Source organism: Anser brachyrhynchus (assembly GCF_964034855.1).
Source record: "Anser brachyrhynchus genome assembly, chromosome: 3".
Classification (NCBI taxonomy): Eukaryota; Metazoa; Chordata; class Aves; order Anseriformes; family Anatidae; genus Anser; species Anser brachyrhynchus.
The window spans coordinates 70,626,095-70,650,985 of NC_137696.1; the positions used below are offsets into that span (position 1 = coordinate 70,626,095).

Here is a 24,891-nt window from a genome sequence, read left to right on the forward strand (position 1 = left end):
TTAGTTAATTACAAATAAAAGGAAATATTTAGTGATATATTTATATTTCAAATGAAGTTAAAGTTGAACATTTTTATTACAGCACTTCTTTAGAAAATAACTGTTCATGCTGTTGCCATCAAAGAAGTTGCTTCAAGCCTGTACTTTGCCTGTCTTTGTAACCTGCAAGTTCATGTGAGACTACTTCTGATCTCTGCTAAGATTTGGCTTGTGAGTCAGAACTCTGCAGCCAGATGTAGTTTTGAAGAGACATGCATTTAATTTCTTATTAAAATATTTGCACAGGAAGATAGTGGTAAACAGAGAAATAGTTTCTATCTTGATCCTGTTAAATTCAGTGTATATATTTCTATTGAAACTACTAGAAGTGAGTAGGCCAATGGCAAATAAGATTTGTGATCTACCTTTGATTGTCTAAATTTGTGGGAGAACTTCACATACATAGGGCAATTGTTCAGTCTGAAATTTCAATTACAGTGGACAGTGACATAGACTGATTGACAGTTACCTCTCCTCCTAAACAATATTTGCTACAGATTTCTAAAAAAAAAAAAAAAAAAAGCTTGGTGGATGGAAAGGGTGGACAAAATATCCTGTCAGAGACTAGAGATTTCATCTGAAATACTATGTCAACATAAACAGGGTAGGAAGAAATTTTGGTGAAATTACAACTGGAGATGCTTTTAAGAGAATCCTTTTATTAATCACTAGTGGTTGCTTTCTCTGAAGTGTGGATATGTAGGGAGCAGGGGCCTTGCTTCCATTGCAGGTCTCAGCAAGAAATTGTTGACATTAGGAAGATGGAGCACATGGAATTGCGCAACTTTCTTGTTTGCCAACCTACTTGCCTACAGGAGCAATAAAACAACTAGTAAGATATACAGATGTGTACAAGTGTATGTGAATTAAGCTCTAAAATAGTTCTAAAAGAAGAAGCATAAACGTGTGTATGTTTTTGAGTATAGTTGGCTGTGTGCCATAATTTGTGTTTCACAACCCCTTTCATTCTGGACTCGGGTTTGTTTTGGCCCAAATGTACATAGCTTTCTTCTTCCCTTCCTTTACATGTTCTCCATGGGAATGATGTGATGTGTCCATGCAGTTGAAGCAGGCCTCAGTAATTTCCTAATCCAGGACTAGTGTAAAACAGAGGTCTTGAGGAGAGATGTGATATGAGGTGTGGGACACCCACATCTGTGAATACTAAATAAACATTGGATGCAAGGGACATGGGCCAGCGATGTAAACTGGGTTGAAAAGAAGAGATTACCTAAAAGAATAAATATTATGTGAAATCAAATCTATATTTATCTTTGTCCTAACCAAGCCTCAAAAGAAGAGACAGAACTTGAAAAGCAGTATCAGATCAAATTGTCCACTGGGTCATGAATCACTCTGCTAAGGGCAGTAGGAATACAGTTTACACCAGTCTTGCACAGAAAGGAGAGCTATCTTCAAACCCTTGAATAATAAACATTAATATTCACAATGTTTGTTTGTATTAAAGGAGGTAATATAATTAGTCCTGTGTAAAATGAAGATTAGCTTTAATCACCAAATGAGTACGCTTTTCAAACCTTTTTTTCTTTTAAACTCTGCACTCAGGAAGATCTGTTAACAAGCTCAGCACAGAACCACTGAGAATCATTCATGAGACACTGGAAGAATCCACTGATTGGCTTTATGGCTTTATTTCTTTACTGTCTGACATCATATGGAGTGATGATGATGACACTGATGAAGGTATTCGTAATGTAAAGACTTCTGTAACTGCTCTAACTGTTGTCTTACATTCATTATGTTGGCTTACTCAGCTTTTAACCTCACAGTCAAGAAGGTCAAACAAAAAGAAAAGTAAATGTTGTTGCTAATAAAGCATCTACTGGCTATTCCAATCAGTAAATTGGTCTCTTTGTTAGCTTTCATCTCATGTTTAATGTACCATTACAGAAAAGCTGTCAGAATTAAATATTACCATTAGTACATATAAAAAAAAGAGCTAATTTGTACGACTTCAAGGCCAAAACCAAAATATGCATCAGGATATTGCTTCAGAGAATGGCAATAGCTATTTTCTTTTAATCAGTAAGAATCTCAAGAATATCAGGAAATATACAAGGTAGACCTAGAAACCTAGATATTTAGTTTTATTTTTTATTTTATGTACTGATGACAGAACAATATATTGACACAAGAAAAATATGACAAAAATTACTATTTTGGCTGGACTAAGGGGAGTTTGGATGGCAAATTACAAATAATGAAGTTTACTAAAAATTACGGTTTTGCCAGTACAGTAAAATTCTTCATCTGACTTTATCTGATAAATGAAAGTAAACTGCTAGCATTTCAAGTTTGGACATAACAATCCTTCTGTTACAGAAAAAAAAGTAGTTCCCTGGTATGAGCAGACCAGTAGTGCATCTTCATGTCACATCATATTGTTCATTCTGACAAGCGATGAGTGTAGGACTGACATCTTCATTCCCCAGTAGTTTATTTTACATTCTATTTGGTTACACCAGAATATAATTAAAAAACAATGTGCACTAAAACTAACTTCTACCTATTTGTTCATAAGCTTGAGATAGTATCTATTTTCTACCTTTACATGGGTGCATGAACTTTTCCATATATGAATTCTAATAGAGATACACGTGAATACATGTTTATGCTACATGTAAATTTGTGAACTGGGCATTCTACTCTGAGATATGATTTACAAACAATAGAAAGCCACTCTCTCATATGGTTGAGAAACAAAAAAATGTGAAATCTGGAAAGCTTGCTAAAATTTCAAAAGTGTTCATTTTTATCATTTTGTAACTCTTGAAGAATCTGCAAGCATTCAAGTACTTGAGTGGTTAAGTGTTAATGCAAGCAGAAAAGGTCATAAAACACCTGGCATACAAAATCTCAAGATCTGAATGCTCACTAAGGAGTATTTGGAAACCTTAATCCTGCTAGCCAGGTGGCATTTCACTGATATCTACCAGGAGTGTGAAGTGGCTATAAGTAATGTACTGCATTATATCATAAAAAGTAGGTGCATATGAACTCCCTGCCTATTGTGCACTGTAGCCAATGTAACAGAGGCTGCACACTCACCACTATTGTCCAGACTAAACCCTTGAAATTCAAATCAAGGGCTCATAGTTCCACTGAAACTGAGTCTCTTTTGCCTTGAATTTCACCGAAAGTGTTGCTAGTACAATCTTGCTAACCAGCATATTCATTTTATAATTTGGAGTTAAAAATGAATCACTGGGCTTTTTCTTAAAACAAGGATATGCGCATAAATCCAAGCAAATTGCAAATGCATTATCACAAGTTTTTATTCAGAAGCAAAAAATACAGATTTGGGTGTTTCCTTGGTCTCTCCTTTGCATTGAATTTATTTGTCCTAGAAATCCTCTATGGTAAAAGAGGATTTCTGAAAATCTCAGAATAGGGTGCTTGCTTTTCAGCATATAAATAATAAAATGCATTAAAAAATAAAATAAAATAAAATAAATAAAATAAATAAAATAAAATAAAATAAAATAAAATAAAATAAAATAAAATAAAATAAAATAAAATGAACCAGCATGAGAAATAGCATATTGTTTTATCTTTTATCTGTTTTTTGTTTTTGTTTTGTTTTTTTTCTCATGGTTTAGGTGAAGTGGAACCTTCCCTGAAAAAAGGTTGGTCAGTTGCTTTATTATATAGAGCAAAAAATATTTTTATAATATATTTTATGAATAAACTATAGTCTGTTCTATAGGTTATGTCATTATTCATGTCAGTCTACTAACCAAGTATATTGTGCTTTAAAAGATTTCATAAATAAGAAACTCAAACTATAATACTTGCTGAAATGTTTGCTTTCTGCAATAATTCATTTTATTATTATGCAAAAAGCTGAAAAAATGTTTATAACAAGCTGAAAGAATTACTGAAATAATATTATTTGTAACATTGCCCTGTATATGGGACTCTTATTAATTCTAGTATGAGTTACACATATGCCTGCATAGAAATAGTATTTAGAAATAATAACACAGAAAGAATATTTATCGAGAAATAATGACAAGGTGTTGTAAAAGCATTTTACATTGTGCCAATACTGAACCCTAAAATAAGGACTACCTCTGAATCTTCTGGAAAAAAAAAATACTGAGTTAACATTGAATTTTTGCAACAGACAGGAATGAAACAAGTAGGACTTATAATATAAATCTTTCCAGATGAAGATTGTCATGCAGCAACATAAAACTTAAATTCAACTTCTATTAAATCAAAATGTATTAGAAGGCTTGGGATATTGGTGATAGGATGTAAAGGTTTTCAAAACGAAGGCTTTTTTTTTGCTACAAACTGAGCACAAGTTAATAATAACAAGTTGTGTTACCAGGCCTGTTTGATTTGAATTTGGTATCCATCAAATGGTAAATCAAAAGGTAAATGCACATATTGAAGAATCTATCACCCAAGTTGGTGCTGAGATTACAATCCAGTTTTCTCTGAAGTTAATTGGAACTGGATCAAGCTTGTATTTAATGACACATTCTGTCAGTCTCAAAAGGATATCCAAGGACTGAATAAGCTTGAAGACCAGGGACATTCATCTTTCATTGGACGATTCTTCATTTTAGGACTGAAGAAAACTGATATACAGTGTAGGAAAACATTCCAGCTTACTCCATCTGTAACATTTTCAAAAGGGCTCAACATTGCCCTGTCTCTTCTCCCAGAGAGAAATGCATTGCTAATTTGACAGCAGGTGCAGAGTCTAAAGCTGTCATGCATTGCTGTCAGAGCACCCAAGTACATGGTTGGAAGGTTCCTACTCACCATGGGCCAGTGTAGCTGGCTGGCTTGGAACTGTTATAGAGGTATTTCACTGCTTGGTAAGACTTAATCCATGGAAACATTACAGAAAATGCCATTTTCAGCACTGCAATACCTGCTGATTTAGAAGTCCGTGATATCCTCATGTCTACTAAAGGCAAGCTCCTTACATTTTGTGTTGGGACACGTTAGGTTGTAGAAATATAATTCAGAGAAAACATCAAAAAAAATTGGAGGCTGCATAAATTAGTCAGTTGGAAGTGCTGAGATGATTGTTAGGACCTGGTATTCATCTCTTCCAAGGAGCTGAATACCTAACTGCCAGCTTGAGATGTTTTCTTCAGGATTCAAAGTTCTCAGCCCTCCCTCACAGATAAATGCCTGAGCACACTGCCTGTGCTTGGTGTGAAGAAAATGAAGGAGAGGCTGGTGATTCCTCAGGAGCTGGTACCTTACAGGACAGCTCAGTCACACAGATGTGTGGGCCCAAATTCAAACATGCTTCATCAGCCTGCACTTTTAAAGATATTTTGAGTGGGCTTTTCCACTTCCTGTATGTTTGCTCAAGATGTTTCTCTCCATGTTTCAGAGGATAAGGAGTTTCATCCTTGCCTCCCAGTAACATGGTGTTTCTTGACTAGAACTGACGAAGGAAGTGATCTCTCTGGATATACCCATTAACTTTCACACAGCAACATCCACAAATAACTTTTTACCATCTCCAGATGACTGAAGGTCTCCATTTCATCCTGACAAACAGGATCTGGCCTTGATTATACTTGAGTGTACTTGATTATACTTGATCTTGTCACCTTTTTTTCTGGGCTACAAAAATACAAGATGTACGGCCTGAAGCCATGTGTGTTTTCGTTTGTTTGTTTGTTTGTTTGTTTGTTTGTTTTGTATGACTGCTATTAGGGCCAGACCCTAAGAAGGACCTGCAATTTTTGGATATCAAAATATTAGCAGCTAGATCCACAAAATCAGCACCAAACTTTTTGGCTTTGGAGTGTTCTCCACTTTCATTTAAAGAACCATTTCTACATCATAGTCCCATATACTCAGTGCTTCATCCATAGCTTTGTGTATCATATATCTTTAGATGTCTTTTCTTATACTTGGAGCATTTGAACATCCTAAACAAAGACCAACAGTTAGACCATATAGTGCATACCGGAAGAGGAACAGAGTTTGTTTTCCACATACTTAAAAGTTAGAAGTTTCTCTCAAATTTCACTCTGGAAATGTGCATATGAGATCTAATATTGCTATGCCTGACTTTTAAGTATTTGTTATTTTGATAAGAGCTTTCATGAATAGGTAGATAAGGGTTTTTTTTTTTTTTTTTTTAAGTCTCCATACCTACTTTGGCTGTATGGACAAGCCTTCATATTTTTATTTTTATTTTTTTTTCTTTTTTGACTGGCAGTTGTAATGAATGCTAAAATGTTAGCACAAAAATTACTTTATAATGTAAATATAGTAACTGAAAAAATAAGATTACTGGTACTACAATAAAATTGCATATTGAATAAACTTCAAGGGTGGTGGTGAGGACACTGCAGTGATGAAAGAAAAACAAATAAATAAATAAAGGTGCAATGATAATTATGAGCCCAAAGAAAGCAAAGATCACCTTCCTAGAGATGTAAATTGAAAGCAAAGATAATAAGAATATTAGCAACGATTATGGTCTGGTACACAGAACAGAACTAATATCAGTTTCAGAATCCTTTAGAAAGAATGAAAATGCTTCTCAAGTGTCTTTTTTATTGCAATTATTTTTGCCAGCCTAAGTCTTATCACTAATATTTATCTTTAATAATTGGAAAAGTGTGAACATTTGATATTGTCTAACAAAAATAATGTAGCCTTCACCAGAGGTAGTGAATTTTTACAGTCTTTTTTACAGTCTTTAACAGTCTGTACTCTCAACATGCTAAAAATGCAGTGCTTTTTCACAAAAGATGCTCAGAAGCCTAATAACAGTTTCTTGCAGGCTTAATACATTTTTGGCTTCATTTCCTTCTAGAACAATGGTTTTGAAGGATAATGCTGTTCATTTTCTAAAGGTTAGTTTAACCTTTAGAGACAAATCCAATTATTTGACATCTGTATGTTTTCTCATATTTTGGTCCTTTTACTAGAATTAATTGTTACAGAAAGAGAGAGAAATATTTATTATCTTTTTGTGCACATCTGTTGTACCTAGCATCAGCTCTGAAGTTGGTAAAGAGCTGAGAAACACAGTGCACAAAATTGAAAATGAGTACCTCTAAAATAAAGGCAAGTGCAGACACTTTAACATTGTCATCCCTGGCTAAAAACGTGATTATTAAACTGTCTTGGAAATTCATTTGTGCTTATATATTAGTAATTGAAAATTTAAATCTAAATATGGGTTCCTAGTTTAGTTTGCCAGGGTACAGCTGCCAAACTGTGCACATATAGCAGTCAGTTTTGTATATTAAAGTAACATCTTCCACTGCAAAACAGGCAATAATTTCTGGCTAGGAAGCATGAATCTTGTGCTTGGACTTAGGAAGAAGTTGTTCAAAACTATTCAAAATATTCTAACATCAGAGTTGTTTGTTTTTAACTTTACACTCTGAAGTTTAGTAAATTGTTTTTCTCGGATATTATTCTTGATTTAATATTTGGGCTTAGATGAAATCCGTGCTCCACCTCCCCTCTTTCAAAAGTATGTCCCTTTGTAAGCAATTCTCATTTCAATAAATATAAGGAACTTAGAAAGCACTGAGCAAGAAATGTAGCACCACCGTGGTATTGTTACCATCTCTATATTAACAAATAGGTTTTCATTAGCATAAGATTATTTTATATCAGCAATCAAAACAAACTTGATTTCTCTGAAGTAGAGACAGACCTCTAAATTTCTGTGAGCTAGGGTGTCTGTATGAGTTAGAAAGATGTATAAAATACTTATATGAAATGATTCTATTTTCTTTTTTGGTACTAAAAAAATCTTTAAAAATGCAGTTAAATCATAGATTAAAACAAGAAGGCACATACAACAGAAATTTCTGTTACAATTTGCAAGAAACTTTATTAATTACAAATAAATTTTTTAGGAAAATACCTTATTCTTCTTTCCACCCTGTCTTCAGTTCAGATGCGAATATATATCCCTGAGGATTAGACTGGTAATTAATATGTTCAAGATACACATATCATACTCTTCTGAAAAGACATGGCAACTTCCAAGGGTGCAGTAGTTTCTGCTAATTTATTCTCAGCAGTTCTGGTCAAGGTGCAGTTACCCCATACTTGACTCTGGACACTCACTCCCATTAAACCCACCATCCAAGCCAGAATTTATTTAGCATGACTATTTGTTTTTCAGATGTGGGTATGAATCTGAGCTAACAACCACAAACAAAATGCTCCTGGAAGGAAAGTTTCTCAACCACATTATTTCCTACATCTCCCTTTGAGAGTGATCAAACAAATATCTATGCCAGCTTGGCTTGGGAAACCCCTTTCCCAGGTAGAAACAAGCTGCTTAGAGAAGACTAGTAGGGGATTTGGTGATTTGATTTATTTATTTATTTTGCTGTTTGTTTTTGTTTGATATTATGCCCCTTATAAGCCTAGAGAGAACTGTTACAGTGTATTCAAAAAGAGTAGGGAAAGACTTACTGACAAATTAAGATTTTAGTCCTAGCATTTAACTACGTCAGATTGTTTTTATCTATTAAGTAAATAAGAATGATATGATCAGGCTAAAAGTCCAGTTCAGCCAGTGAATGGGCCAGAAGTCCCTACTGCTGTCCAAGAGTGACCTATGCAAATGCCTAAGGGAACAAGAACTGTTAAAAATATAGCAATAACATCCCAGAACTATTTTCCATACTCCATACATTTGCCCAAGTCAGGGACTACCTGAACCATGCTGTCACTGAATTCAACAGGGTGGTTGTAATCCATCTATCTACTCACAGTGAATTCAAGGCCATAGACAATATGTACACTGGGAGCAAAACTATGGTGGTAATAAGTTGTTGGAACCAGTTTGGTTTCATAATAAAACTTTGAAGAAGACATTTTCCTTTTCCAAATTTTCACATGATTAGTTAAATAATAAATAGTCACCTTAATCTGTTATCCTTAAAAAAATTCTGTATGCATTAGAATTTGTATTTTTTACTTTTAACTTGGTGTCACAAAGAAACAATATTTTCCCATACTAGAATATATAAATATATATATAATTCTATATATAACTCTATGTAAATAATATATGAATACATAAATTCTTACAAATAGCATAATAAATCTATCTATATATCAATAAATATAGCTGACTAGTGCCACTTTAGATAACATACTGTATCTCAGTTGTAGCAGGGACATGCAGAAGTTACACAGGACCTAGTGGAGAAGTACACCCTTATGGACCAGCTGGTGAAGACCAGAATAGCTACAGTACCTTTTTAAAAAAAATGCCAGGTGTTTAAAACTCTTGCATTTTAAACACTCTACTAATAGGGTTTACTAAAATTTTTAAAAGAACCATAATTTCTTATAAAAAGATAAATAAATATAATAATTTGCTGTTACTATAATTTATATCTGAAGAATAACTGGAAAAAAAATGCATTGCTAGATAACATGGCAACTATCTTTTCTTCCTGGGAAGAATACAGAAATTAGAATATCAGCTCCTACCATTTAGAAGTCTTTTTGTTATACAGTAACAAGCCTGGAAAGAATAAGAAAACAATTTTTACTTTTTATTTTTCTGGAGATAATATTCATGTTCAAAAAATATTTATACAAAGAAATAAACATTTTCCAACCAAAAAGTTGGAATGGACTAGAGAAAAGAAATTCAGACTACCATTTATGCAGCCTGAAAATTGAGTTGCTGGTGTGGTAGTTATATGTGTGTCTTAGAAAATAATTATTCAGTTCCATTCATCCCTAAAGTATCTATCTATTTGTACTGGTAATGCCTTCTGAATTCAGTTTCTTTTATGTTGCCATATGGTAATGTTCACTTTTCTGTGTATGAGTTGCTATTATAGATCCCTGTAAAAGGCTTTCACTGTCTCCCTAGGCTGCACTTTACTACAAAGCGTTTGGCATATCTTTGTGTAAAGTATACCCTTTGTTAAAAGATGAAAATCATTGATTGATTCAATTCTCGGATGTTAAACTGCTTTTCCGGACATGTATTTTTTTGCATTTTGCATTTTTGTGGCATCCATTTCTGTTATTAATGTTCTTTTAACAATCTCATCTTCTTTTACATACTCTGATCAATATAGTAATAGCATTTCCACTATAAAATAGCATTTTATAATGTAAGGAAAATATTTACCATATTATCAAGATGAAACAAAACTACTTACCTCTAGGGAACAGGGATGTTCATTATAGTTCTTTTCCCTATTGAAGAACAGTGATTGAGTTTCAATTTTAATCCAAAATTGCTATCTGTAGAAAAAAAAAGTACACGGAGAACTTTGAACCACAAGGCTAGTAAGAATTCTGGGCAGAAGTGTAACAACACAGAGGTTTTCAGAAGTTTAAGCTATCCTCTTAAATCAGGGAAACCCGTAAGCAAAACTTAAGATAACCCATGTTATCATGGTGGAATTGCATAGTGGAATTCTTCATTTGTGCCTCAGCAATGTGGCATTGGGGATGATCTTACTCAAAAAGAAGAGCGGAGTATTAGGCAGATGCCCCCCTGGCTGGGAGTTTACTGTACCAGAGACAGAGCAAATTCCTGACCTAGCAAGTAAGAGCTAATAAAGGACATAAATATGTGTTAATGTATATGTATAAAATACAAAGAAAAGAAAACAGAATAAAATTTATTTAAATTTTCCACATGGAAAAAGGTTTCTCCCATTTGGTTTCTCCTCTTCTCATTGCTAGCTAATTCTACCTCTGTGGCCTATGTTCAGTGAGAATTTGTCTGGCAAGACCACAAAAATGTAATAAGGTTAAAGGTTCCGCCAAAACTCAGATAAACTTACAGTACCAAAATCTGGGGTCCTGTATATTTCGGAGTGAACTCAAATCCTCTCACAGCTGCTGCTGTCCCAAGGAGAGGATATAGTAAGTGGGGCCCTATGCTTGTGACCCATAGAAATAGTATCTCTCTTCTGCATGCCAGGCCCCTAAAAAAGAAGCCTCCCTTAGCACATCTAGAAATTATTCAATTTATAGGAATATACATTGACAGTCTAACACAATAAGGTAGAATCTGCAGAGTTGCCATTTTTTAATGTCGAGCGTAGGAACTGTGATTAGTCTTGTGCTTTCTTTTTTTCTGTTTGTTTTTTTTTCAGCACACATGAAAAATATATATTGAATAGATTTATGTAGAAAAAGACATCTTTAATGCTAAAGATTAGAGATTTTTCTGTATATATCATTTTACTCTACTCAGGGGTCTACAGTTTTTGTCTGTATTTTGTCTGCATAAAATTATATTCAATTAAGTGCAGACTATGATAAAATTGATTATGAAAAACATCATCTAAAACTTGTCCAATTTTTTTTTTTCTGTTGGTTGAAATCCATAAAGAGAAACATATCAAGGCATTCCTTTTTCATTTCAGAATCAAGGTACAGAACTGCAGTCAGGGAACAAAAATACAACACCAGCGATAAAAAAAAAATAATAATTTAAACAACAATAACAACAACAAAACAGTCAACATATTAATATACTTGAAATAAAAAATGACTTTTATGTAAAAAATGTTTAGTGTGAAGATCTGCTATTTTCCACTTTTAATTCTTTCCAAAGCCTAGTTACTAAAATCTCTTCATACAAAACAGTATGCTTATGGTCTTCTTGAAGCATGCCAGTGCTGCTTGCAGGATAATTAGTCAAAGATAATTAGTGGTACCCTCTCCCCTTAAAAGCTTTCTGTTAAAAAATAGTTTTTCCACTCTAAATGGAAACTTTATGAGAGGGAAAAGAAAACCCACAACATAAAAAACAGCCTCTAAAATAAAAGAGTTTATGCACCATGTAAAGTTCCAAGTGCCTTGGTAAACTGAGGCTTCACGATGGACTTTGTCTCTGAGGACCATGATCATTTCCTTTTCTTTTTTTCTTTCTTTTTGTCGTTGTTTTGGTGGAGGATGTACCTCAACATTAGGATTTATCCCATGTTTACGGCTAATTCTTCAGCCCTGGAATCTTTTATCAAACTTTCAATCTCATCTCAGTTTTTCAGGAAAAATAAATATTTTCCTATTCTGCTAAGAGACAATTTTATATTGAAACATTTTCCTTTTGCTGGATTAAGGTTTTTTTAACATCCCTAGTAGATATAAGAAAATGTCCAAACTTATAAAAAAACAAGTGGAGAGATCAATGACGCTACTCAGTGATTTTGTCCCCCTACCCAAAATAAAATAAAATAAAATAAAATAATGTTTTAATAAGGCCACAGCAATGTAGTGATACACTTCTACTCAGTGCTAATTGCAAAAACTATAGCAAAATGAATGATATTTCAAACATAGCAATGTGGAAAAATATGTACAAAATTAATTGTCTTGAATATTCTGTTAAAAGGAGGAGTGGAATAAGTTCACTCCAGAACATTGGAGATTATGGAAGAGCGGGTTATAATAAAATCTTTACATGGGCTGGGGTGTTTTGCTGTTATGAAAACAGCACACACACTATTCTGAAAAACCCTTTCTTCCCAACACATCTTGTTTTATGTATACTCTTGTAAAAATAAGATAAAATAAAACATCAGCCCAGAATCAAAGCACTCCTCAGCAAGATGAGGAATATGTCAGCAGGTCATCTATGATGCATTTATATTATATACTGGTGAAAGTACAATAGTGTGGAAACAACTGAATATCTCTTGAACTAGAATCTAATCTGTTTATTTTTGTCCCACTTTGGCATTATAAAAAGGTTTATATAGCAGAAAGACCAACAACATCTCTGTATTCTTAGGAGAACATTAAAACCTACTTGTTTACTGTATGCTACCAAAGATGGGTAAATTATTCAAAAACATTTGAGGGTCATGTTCTCTTTGTCTCTGATAGCTGTTCAGTGATGCCAAACAAACTACCAAGAGGAGGGAATAAAGACAATTGCAGTGAAGTAGTCGAGCTTTGCTGAATAGGTTTAGGAGCACTCAAAGCCACTTCACAGCAACCTTCACAGTTTAGGACAACATGCTATTTTAGGTAAACATAGACCAGAACAAAGGGTTTGCACCAAGAAGGAGAAATGGTCTTCTGTGACCTCTGTCAAAAGTAGTCTTATGCAGCACATGAAAGAGAGACAGCAAAATATGGAAAAGACAAGGCAAGACAAAACAAAAGGATCTTCATTTTCACTCCAAATTGTAGTTGTGAATTCTAAACAGATGGATAAACAGTTTTGAAACTGTACTTAAGAAGCACTGTGGCCCGATAGTTCATTGGGTGCTCAACCATGCATTGGATAAGCACACAAACCCTTCAGCGTTTTCATTGATAAGAGACAAATCACCTCCTGTCACATTTTCACAACCTCAGGAAAAGTTGCTCTGTACCCCAACCTGTTGCTATGAGTCTTCAGAACAGAGGAAAATACTGATCTATGAAAACATGGGATAAAACTACGCTACTAGCAAGCTTTAAGGAAGTCACTTAAATTGGTCATATGCGCCACTCGGACTTTCTAGCAGTGAACGTTACTACCTAAACTCTCCTGTAACATCACACTGTCTTTGATTCCTAGATATATGCACAATACACCATTTTAATTCCCTAATTAAATATTACCTCTTCTTTTTCCCCATTATTTCTGTTGCTTTTTTTTTTTTTTTTTTCCTCTAGACTCAAGCTACATGATGTATTAGTTGTTAGCTGGAAGTTGCTCTAATGCATGAATTCTTTTATTCTCCTCCCAGCCCCATAAGGATAACTGTCACCCTCACCAGCTGGTACTATCTAGATTAAAAATAGACATCAGCTGTGCAATTGCAAATTTCTCCTGAGGATACCAGCAGCAGGAGAGTTGACTACAATTCTTCATACAGACAGCATCTAGAAACATATTAGAAATGTCATTCCTCTTATCTTCCAAAGCTCTTAACACCACTCACTCCTGCCTTGCCCTCAGTATCTATTTCCACCATCTCTTCAGGATAATCAGCTGCCTGCTACCAATTAGTCTTGATAAACTAGCAAGGATATAGTCCTATTAAATTTCTTGGAATAGCTGTAAGGGTTTTGACTGCTCAAAAGCAAATTATCAACCTCTAGTACAACAGGACTGTGAGTAGGACTCATTTTCCTTTTCACACTTAGACGTTTATGAAAGAATGTCAAAGCACTAAAGGTGTATATCACTGTGTTACCTGTAAGAGAATATGAAAAGAAGATCAAGTGGTAAAAATTGCTTAGGGAAAAAAAAACATAATGTATTATTATTTCAAATGAAACTTGATCAGTTCAACTATAAAAAGAGGAGATAACAAAAAATCAACAGAACAGACAAAAGCAGAGGAAGAAGTGAACTCTGTTGATGACAACAGAGGTTTCCTTGCCCTGTTCCACAGGGGAGAGGCATTGTCTCTTCAGTCATGCTCAGGTAAATCTGCACAGAGCTGAGCTATGCTAGGTCAGGGGATTGCATTCTTTTTCTCTTTCTCCAACCTTGATCTTCCCAGAGCTGGGGCTTCATAGTGCATAGTCAGTGCCAGGCTGTTGTTCAACATCACAAAATGCTGATAATGGGAATTATCTTGGTGAGGGGTAGGGGAAGCTAGCATCCAAACTGCATGTTTAGCAGGGATTTTCAGTAAAGCTGCCTGCAACACTGATCCTTAGTGAACCATGTGGGCCTGTTCTGGGTCAAAAGCACACAGATTGCCTGCTAAGAATATATTGGCACTATCTCCTTTTAGCATCTTGAAATGGTCAGTGAGAAGCCCACTAACTTCCCTTCCTAGAGTTGTTTAAAATAATCACTCTGCATGTTCTGTATATCCACACAACACCCAAGGTCTAGAGAAATTGGTGTCAAGCAGTATCCATATTTATGGAAATAAAGTACTTATCTATTCAAAGCCCAAGAAACAAAAGGGGAAAGATAATTTTTCACGTCTGTTTGATAAGTGGGGAAAAAAATGTATACAACTTTTAAAATACATACTACCTTGCAATAATTTAATAAACTGTGCTGTCATCTCATAAAGAATCGGGATGGTTGCCGTGGTAACGAAGATTATCCTTGCTGCTGCTTGATTCTGTCAGTTTTCTAAACATGAATTCATAATATTTAGGATTTATTAACAATGTGTCACATTGATAGAGATAAATTACATGCTTTAAACTGGCCATGTATGTCTTCTATGATATTATAGCCGCTTTGTCAACTCAGCAATAAGATATGATGTGATTACTAGAAAATTAAAGCTATTTGTCATAAAGGATGAGGCAGTATCAAAACTCTCAGAACAGAAAAAGTCTCAATAGAGTAATCTAATGTGTTTCTTTATTTTAAATATTTTTGGAGTTAGCTAACAGTCACTGTTTTCTGTCTTGTAAATTGATCAAGATCAGCGTATATTGAAACTAGATTTATTTGTGCTGGGAAAATTTAGGTTATAATGCATCAGAATTGATGTCTTCCAGGCTGCAATATTTCATGATGGTTCTAACTATAATGCAGAGTTTGTGGAGAGATCCTAATGATGGCATACTTTGCAATATATAAAAATACATATACACACACTTATGAAGTTGTATTTCACTTCAAGGAATTTTTGTAGGGTTTTGTGCAATGTATGGTATCCTAATTGCAGCAGAAAATTAGATGACATTCTCAATGCTGCTGTCTAGAAAATATCATTTTATGTGCATTACTGAAGTGTTTGTGTCAATAAGTGCCATCACTGATACCATGTTAGGCTAATTTAGATGGCCAGTTCTACAGTCATTGTTCCATATATATTTGGCAGTTGAAGAAGCAATAAAAAATTCACTAAAATCACAGAAGTTTTAACACTTTTTTTTTTTAAATAACAAGTATTTATATATTTATTTATTTTTTTTACAAGAAAAAGATGCCTATTTTTTGTAGTGAGACACATAATAGGTGGTTGGAACACAGTGGAGTTGAGTAACCTTAAGTCAAGCAAGGAGAGGAGGAGAGGACAAGGGGCAGAAGTTTTAAACTGAAAGACAGTAGATTTAGATTGTAAGGAAGACATTTTTTACAATTAAGGTGGTGAGGCACTGGAACAGGTTGCCCAGAGAGGTTGTGTATGCCCCCTATTAGGAGATAGGCCAGGATCAAGGCCAGGTTGGATGGGGCTTTAAGTAGCCTGGTCTTGAACCATTCCTACTGATTGTTAGAAAACTAGTTTGTGTATCCTTTTAAGCAGAACAAGAGGGAAGTGTTTGAAAATTCAGTTACTGGATTGTCTTGGTAGATGGAAAAAATATCCTCATACAGTTGAAAAAAATAAAAATAAAAATAAAAAAATCCAAGCTCAGCTGAAATACAGTAAATCAATACAGCATGATTTCTTCCTAATCATAACCTTTGAGGTTTATAGAACAATAAATGAACTACATAGCCAGGCTGCAAAATACAAGGTGAAAATAGAACAAAAGTCCTTTTGGTTCATTGACATCATATAATTTGCTTAGTTATGCTGCCATACATAGACAGCTAACAGTAATACATATTTTCGCCTTTGTTTTCCTTTATCTCCATGAAGTAATGTCCTCTCTCAAGGCTACATAGGCTGATGTTACAGCATAGTTGTTTCTTGTGAACCAGGCAAAATCATTACTTCAGCTATGATTCAGATGGCTAATACTATCCGATAAAAACATCTTGTATTTATTTAAAATGAACTATGCACAAATCAGAGTCTTGGAAAGAGAAAATACCATTTTCCATTATATCTCTTCGGCAATGTACATTCTGTTACAGCCGGAGCCGATAACTAATGGGATAAATGGAAGATTTCAGTTGTCTTCAAAAGGCATTATAGTAGCTCCTTTGAGTTGAGATGTAATATACACTTTTTTTTTTCTCCCTTGGATTAATTTTGGTGCCAGAGTTCTTGTTATTTAGATTCTGCAGACCAAGATCCTAAAATACAGGGTAGCACCTCCGACTCTGGTCAGATTTTGTGTGTTGTTGTCAAAGGTTTATTTGATCCAGTATTTTATGCCAGTTTTCCACTGCAGGAAAATATGCATATTGCCTAATCAACCAGAGGCTCTGTTGAGCCTTAATGGCTTTACTGGGCACCTCTCATAAATGGCCTGTATATTTCTACCACTGTAAGCAAACAGTGCTATGCAAGCTTGATTTAATTCTGTTTTTGTTGGTGGTGGTTTTTTGTTTTATATTATCCTGGTTTTGACACAATTAGGACAGTAGAAATATATAATATAATATATAATATATATAATATATTATTATTATATATATAATATATAATATAATATAATATATAATATAATATCTATGTCACAGGTGAGGATTTTTTTTTTTTTTAGAAGAGATGGCATAGCAAGGACATGTAAATACTATACTGTACCACTTTCTCTTCTAACAAAGCAGTTCTTAGCTACGGGATTTATTAAATGTGCTTTGGTATACAGCATGATTAAAATGAGTCAGTCATTCTTGGAGACTCTGATCCCTAACTTGGGAACTTTTATCTCTGTTTGTAATTTTTATCCAACTATATAAGTCTATTTTTATTGTGTGTTGGAGCTACCAATTGAGCATTTGAGCTTTAAAAAGTTAGAAAATGTAGTAAAAAGAATATTTACCTTCCAAAGGTAATTCTGAGAACATAAAAAACTAATCCTGGCAAACAAGTAGACAGACAGAAAAATGCTTAGTAAAAGCATGTTTTGTGTTTTGTTTTTTTTTTTTTTTCTGATTCGTAGTCAACATATGTTACCATACAGCAGTTACAGGTCAGCAAAACCTGTTCTTGACTTTAAAAGCAGTTATATTGCTTAATTTAAATCAGAATAATTATTAAAGTCATTGACTGTTATGATTTTTGTCCACGTGTATTCTGTATGTATGTATATATAGATATAACTGATAATTTAACTTTATTGTATATAATTATGAATATGAAGATGATAAAGTCATGGCTATGCTATAATTTTTGAAGCACTTATCTAATTTTATTAAAAGAATGCATCTGATATTTTCCTGTGTTAAAATTATTTTAATATGGATAAATAAACTCTACATTGTTTTCAGAAATCCATAAAGGGAAACCAGAGAGACATGAAAAACGAACACCAAAAGGTAACATTATTTTTTTGTCTGTTTACTTACATGTATGCATATAATATACACTGTATTCGCCAACCACATATTTTACCACTGTTCTATTATAGAAGCACTCAGAAGCACTGTGGTTGGCACAGTCTGTAAATAATTAAAATTTCATGTATGCCTTAACATTAACAAATAATGTCATTTTATATTTGTTGGGCTATATTATAAATGCACATTCATAATAAGATTATCTTGTCCATACTTATCCAGGAGTCTTTTTGTAGCAAAGGTGCAAGAAGGTAGAGTGTTGATGAACATCCTCTAGTGCAAAACACATGAAGTGTGTTGGGCAAGGAAGAAAACAAATTTATAGGCCAGTGGGTGCCATCAAAGTTAGGAAGCACTAGTTAAGAGTGAGCCAGGTGTGTATCAAAGATAAGAAAACCTCCATTATAAGAACCTACTCTCTTTCAGAGTGTTTAATCTCCTCTAACTGGCACTTCCCAAAATTAACAGAGGAACTGGTTTGGACTGGTTTTCAGAGGTCAGGTAAACAAAGCTTCCTGAGTTATTTGCAGATTTTTTAAATTTATTTATTTATTTATTTATTTTTGTCTAATAAAACCTTCTCTGGAAAGGTTAGGATACACAAAATCTGATGAGCATCTCAATGATGCACCAGTGTCGTGCTTAGTAATCATAGGAGGAAGCAAGAAGTAAGCTTATTAAAAATAATGTGTATATACATACACCCTCTCTCATAAAATTATATTCATTTTATATGTATATTTCTTTCTAGTATTTTACAGCTCTAGTGCTAGGTTTCCAGTTCTGTGCTAATCAGGGTCATCTGAAGTACCCAGAATTGTTTCCCAACTATTTAATAAATCATGTACCATGGAAATGAATTTTTTAGGGTATCAGTGGGCTAGCTGGTCAATAATGAACTCAAATCCATTAGCAAAGTATCCCAGATAGGGAGTTTTCAAGCACGGTATTCTAAAAACACAAATGAAGTTGCAGCCTTGACCAAAGCAGCCTCCTGTGTACCATTCCATCTGTACAGAAATACTTTGCTTTACATAGAAAAACATTAACATGGCAAAGATGATCACAAAGATATTATAAGATGCTAGGAAAAAAAGCACTCAGGTGTCGTTAGTTAAGTCCCTTTATGAGTATGCCTTATAATGCAGTCTTTAATTACACAATCAATTGCAGAAGTGCAAGACAAATATATTTTTTTGGTGTTTGGTTGTGGTTTTTTGTTGTTTTGTGTGTGTGTGTGTTTTGTGGTGGTTTTTTTTTTTTTCGGGGGGTGGGGGGAGGGTCTCATATTTCATAGAATCATAGAATCACAGAATGGTTTGGGTTGGAAGAGACCTTAAAGACCATCTACTTGCAACCCCCCTGTCATAGGCCAGGACAACTTCCACTAGACCAGGTTGCCCAAACCACCATCCAGCCTGGCCTTGAACATATTATATATATTTATGCATATATTTATGTATATTTAGTCCTCAAAATGCACTTTGCATGCAGTAGGAACAATTACAAGAAAACATTCTGTCTGACCTCAAGCTAAAATATGATGAAGGCATGAATCTGTAGGGAGATTTGCTCTTACCTTCTAACGTACCTCCAGTAAGCATGGGTAAATATAATCTTTTATTTTTATTTTTTTTTGATAGGAAAAATCTAGAAATTAATGCATTTTTTAATAGAAACAAACATCCCAAACAAATTTGAGTCCTCCAACCACAAATATGGGGATGCTGGAGTTATAAAAATAATTTTAGACATATTTTTGAGTAGTCAAACCCCCTGAACTGAAGTCCCAATAGGGAAGCTGCATCCATAAGCCTCATTTTGAAAAGATTGTACTGAAATATCAGCAACAGGTACAATGAATGGAATTTCCAGATAGAACTGGATAAAATTATAAGAAAGTTTCTTAGAGTATTAAAAGCCAGGCGGATTTGTACCCTAATCTTTGCCTTTAATTAAATATTTTGATAAACTACTAATAATGAAGTGTATTTTCATGATTGCACTTAGTCAACTCTGAAAAGCAGAAATACACTGAGAACTGATTCAACAAAACATATTTTCATGCTTAAGGGCAGTGAAGTTTTGTTATTACATTTTGTGATAACATGTATATGTTAAGCATAAATTCACTACAAAATAGGGTCTTTACAATTTGGTATTGGATGTATTAGTGTTTACACAAGGCCCAACAGCACCCTGAGCTATGTGAGTAGGAGCGTGGCCTGCCCATGGAAGCAGGTGATTATCCCCCACCATGCAGCATTCACGAGACCACTTCTAGATACCATGGCCTCCCAGTATAGCAAAGACATGGATAAAATGGGATGAGCTCACTGTGGAGTCCCTGACATGATGGGGATTGGAGCAGTTGTCCTGAAATGAGAGGCTGGGGACCGGGGCTGGCCTGGCCTGGGGCAGGCGGCTCCAGGGGTGACAGCACCCCAGTACCTGCAGGAGGTGGTGGAGAGGAGGGAGCCAAAGACACAAGGTGGCTCAGCTGTACTAAGGGAGGTTCAGGTGGGATACAGGGAGAAACTTTCTCCCCATGGCACAGGCTGCCCAGGAAGGCCACTCTGGAACAGTCCTTGGGGTTTCCAGCCTCAGCCCTACACAGCCTGGCCTGTCCTCAGCGCTGAGCCTGCTGCCCCAGGGCTAGGATAGGGGCATCCCCAGTGCCCAGCCAGCCACAGCTGTCCCACAATTCCTGCAATATAATAATATATACTGCTTTTGCAAGACTTTGAGAGCTACAGATGAAGGCACTAAGACATAGGTGCTATAGCTTTTATCACTGTTGTTGCCAATGAATAAGAGGTAACTATCCAATATTTCAGCAACAGGGAACAGTAACGGAATATATTGAGATAAAAATATATGTGTGTGTAATTTCTGTCAAAGAGAGAACCTAATGATAACCCAAATAGACTGATAAAAGAATTTCTAATTCTTATGGAAAATAGATATTAGCAATACAATGAAATAGCCTGTACCACTGGAATAAAAATAGCTCATTAACACAGATTTTGAGAAGTCATGGGAAAAGGTTCAGAACTGCATTAAAATATACATTCATCAAACAATCTTCATAAACTTCACTTACACCAACAAAAAGAATTCCCCACACTAAAATCAACATAACATCATCATAACACTGAAAAAGGTACTGTGGCTTTTCCTGTATATACTTCACTAATACACTGCTGTTGGAGTGAGGAAGAAGACAATGTGGTGATGAAATGCTACCTCTGACAGTCATACATTTAAAAAAAAAAAAAAAAAAACAGTGATTTCAGCAAAGACACTCATGTGCCTCTGAAATTGGTACTATCCTCTCTGTTTTTGGCAGAAAGTATCTCTGAATTTGACCTGATTTCAGAAATAGATTTCAGTCCCTTCCAAACTATTTCACTTACTATGCATAGCACATATCTGTCCCTCCTACCCTAATCACAGTAGGGCTGTACAAGTAATGCAAATATTAAACATCGCAGAATAAAGCTGGCTGTGTTTTAGCATATGGATAAATTATGTGATCATGAAGACAAATATAACGTGTCCACACAATTTAATTTTCTGTAAATAGCAGTAAATTTCTGTATTTGAGACAGATAAATAGGTAAAATGAGTTGGACCATACAGATCCACACTGTACCAGAAACCCAAAATAAATTGACAAGATTAGCAAGTTAAATAGCATGTTTAGGTTTGATGCAGGGGATGTGTATCTTGATTTCTAGACTTATGACTATAGATACATCTGAGGTCACTATAAACTAGGTTACACGGGTCCTGGTAGCAATACAGCTGCAGTGTCTCAGGCACAGCTGTCAAGTATCAGTTCAGCCACATGGGCTGAGAGCAGCCCAAGGTAAAGCCAATGCTTGCTGGTAAGTAACTTCACCACCACCAGTAGCTGGCAAACTTGAACATCAGTTCAGATGGGTGAAATGCCCTCTGACTGCTGCAGTTAAATCTAACTTTAAATTGTATTGTAATGCACGAGAAATTGTCTTGCTCTTATATAGGCATTTAAACTTAGTGTTGAAGGGCTACATCAATCTTACAGTTTGGTGCTGCAGAGCACATGCATGCCTGGTGCCAGTGATGTCATTTGGGGCAGGTGTGGCCAAGTTCCAGGCAAGCTTCTTCCCTCTTTACAGGTAATTGAGGTGGTTTGTAATGAATGCAGGTGCCTTCACAGTTCCCAAATTTCTGGGATTTCCTTAGAATATTGTTTAGGACTTGGAAGTTTGTGCCCCTCTGCAGATCAATTATTTATTTATTTATTTATTTATTTATTTATTTATTTATTTATTTATTTATTTACAGGGGGTTCCTTCAAGAACGATTAAGTTATAGCCATCTAAGGTTACTTGGCTTCTGAATAGCAGTATCTACACAGAGATTTAATGTTGTCTGACTAATGCACTCTAACTTCATTGTATTAGTTCATTTATCTTAACTTTTGTGAGTGCTGCTCTGTGGACAGGCACTTAGTCAGTTAGTTGGAGCAAGCAATCTCTACTGCATGCATTTTGCACCCATCACCTACCTTTATGCTAAGCAATGAACTTACTCAGCTGGAAACTTTTTACTTAGCTTAGATGTGGAATTAGTTCCTCCTTATTACATCCCTTTGAAGTTGCTTTTTTTTTTTTTTTTTGGGGGGGGGGGCAGTAGGGTTGGAAATGTTATCAAACACTCCATCTCAAACACTTTATTTAAAAAAAAGTAAATTTCATCCGCAATCACTGTCTTCCATTCGATGCAAATCAAATATAGCATTAGATGATTTAAATTTGGAAAATATCACATATACATTATGCTTCTTTTCTTTTTTTATTTTATGTGAAGTAAACAGAAATATTTGATTAAACTCAGAATACCTTGTTAAATTACCTTAAAAAATTCCATTATTAACTCTTATTTTAGATTATTTATAAATTTAACACACTCCAGTCATGAAGGATGAATTTTTTCATGCTTGGCTTTTTGCCTCTGGCTGAATTTTCATTCAAAGTCATATAAAAATGTTTCGTCAATTTCCAAAATCTAGGTTAGTGAAAATTAGGTTGGGGTATTATATTTTTTCCAATGCTAAAAACAGTTCATTCTGAACTTATGCTTTTTATTGGTATTTGCAAGCAAGTCCAAGCAAATTTCTTTAAGTTGTGAGAAAATTTTAACTTAGGCAATTGTTATGAAAGCAAATGTGTTGTTATTTTTCTCTGGATGAACCCAATATGCTATTTAAAAAAAAAAAAAAAAAGAGAGATGATCTTTTAATAACTTAATATGTCGTAAAGCAAATAAAATGGTTGAATTAAAGTTGGATGAGCAGTTTTAGCTTTGGCATTTTTCAGCTGAAGAGTGCTTGACTTAGCAGCCTTAGAAATATTTTTATGCGCTTTCTCTTATTTTTTATATATGCAAAAATATTTGTATTAATCCTAGGTTGTTTCCCAAAAACATGGCTGTATGGCCAGCCTGCCTTATTTCTAATTCCAACTTAATTCTTTCATCTAAGCTCTGCGAATTTTAAAAAGTGCATGCATTAAGCCCTTTACAACAGAATAGATATCCAGGTGACTAAATCTGGAAAAGATCTGTAGACAGTGAAGTAATTTACATGAGAGAGTTTTCAGAATGACATATAAAGTTGAACATGAAAGCATTTGAAGGGGAGAATACAGAGTTAATGTAGAAAAGAAAAATCATATTAAAGTTTGTCAGATCAAAAGCTTCAATGGACTTTGGTGTCCCTGGGGTGCTTTGATTGAAGACGTAAAAATGGCCAGTCATTACAGCTGTGAAACATGAATCCTTTAATTTTTGGCAACACCTGCCCTTTCCAGATAAGGTTCTACCCCAAAGCCATAGCTCTGGACAGTATCCATATGAGGTAATGGTAAATATTATAGTCTGAGATTAGCAAACTCTGAAGCTTTGGGGATATCAACACCCAGGATAGGGCTCTTGGATTAGCCAGAGATAGCCTTCAGCCTATCATGGGAAAGAGACAAATAGTTTATGCTTTTGCCAGCCTAGTCTCTGCTTATCCACATTCCAGGCTTCTTGCACAGCTACGTCAAGCTTGTTTTATTTCTCAAGAAGGAGCCAACTGATCTCTTTGTGTTTTTACCTTGGAGTCCACACAAATATTAATATTGCTTTGCATTTGTGCCCTCTATAAGTTTTTGATCACTTGAAGGAACCTTAAATTGTCCACTTTAATGTCTGCTGAGATTCAGTTTAGTTAGTGTCTTTCAATGCTTGCTTTGGTTTCTTCCAAAGCTTGAAACAGGGAGATGTTATGCAGACTTGGGGGGGGAGGGGGGCGAGGAACACACACACATATCCCGCCCCCCCAAAAAAAAAAAAACAGAAAAAACAAAAACAACAACAAAAACTTTTTCAAGGATAGTTTGCCTCCCTTACAGAAGTTTGATGTTCAATGGCTAAAAGACAGTTTCCTTATGCCAGTCTCTTGCTACACATTTCAGCTATATTTTTTGACATAGTGACTATAAGGACTTCTGTCCAATATACATAAGTTCATGTTTAACTACCATTAATCATCACAGAGCTATTTGCAAAAATCTGCTGCTGTCCCATCCAAAATTGACAATGCACTGATTTGAAATATGTTGCACGGTGCTTGCACTTGCTAATACAGATGCAAACAAATAAGAGCATGTTAAGAGCACGTTACAGTTTCTCATACAATTCAC

General features: G+C 34.8%; 1 protein-coding gene across 3 annotated transcripts in view; it reads left to right on the forward strand.

The window, feature by feature from the left end:
* TRDN (triadin) overlaps nucleotides 1-24,891 on the forward strand; it is a 243,231-nt gene that overhangs the window by 51,502 nt on the left and 166,838 nt on the right. For all 3 annotated transcript variants that reach the window (XM_080588349.1, XM_080588347.1, XM_080588348.1), the window contains 3 exons: nucleotides 1,606-1,743; nucleotides 3,660-3,686; nucleotides 18,089-18,136. In XM_080588349.1, the coding sequence (XP_080444475.1) occupies nucleotides 1,606-1,743; nucleotides 3,660-3,686; nucleotides 18,089-18,136 (213 nt within the window). The remainder of the gene's footprint in view (nucleotides 1-1,605; nucleotides 1,744-3,659; nucleotides 3,687-18,088; nucleotides 18,137-24,891) is intronic.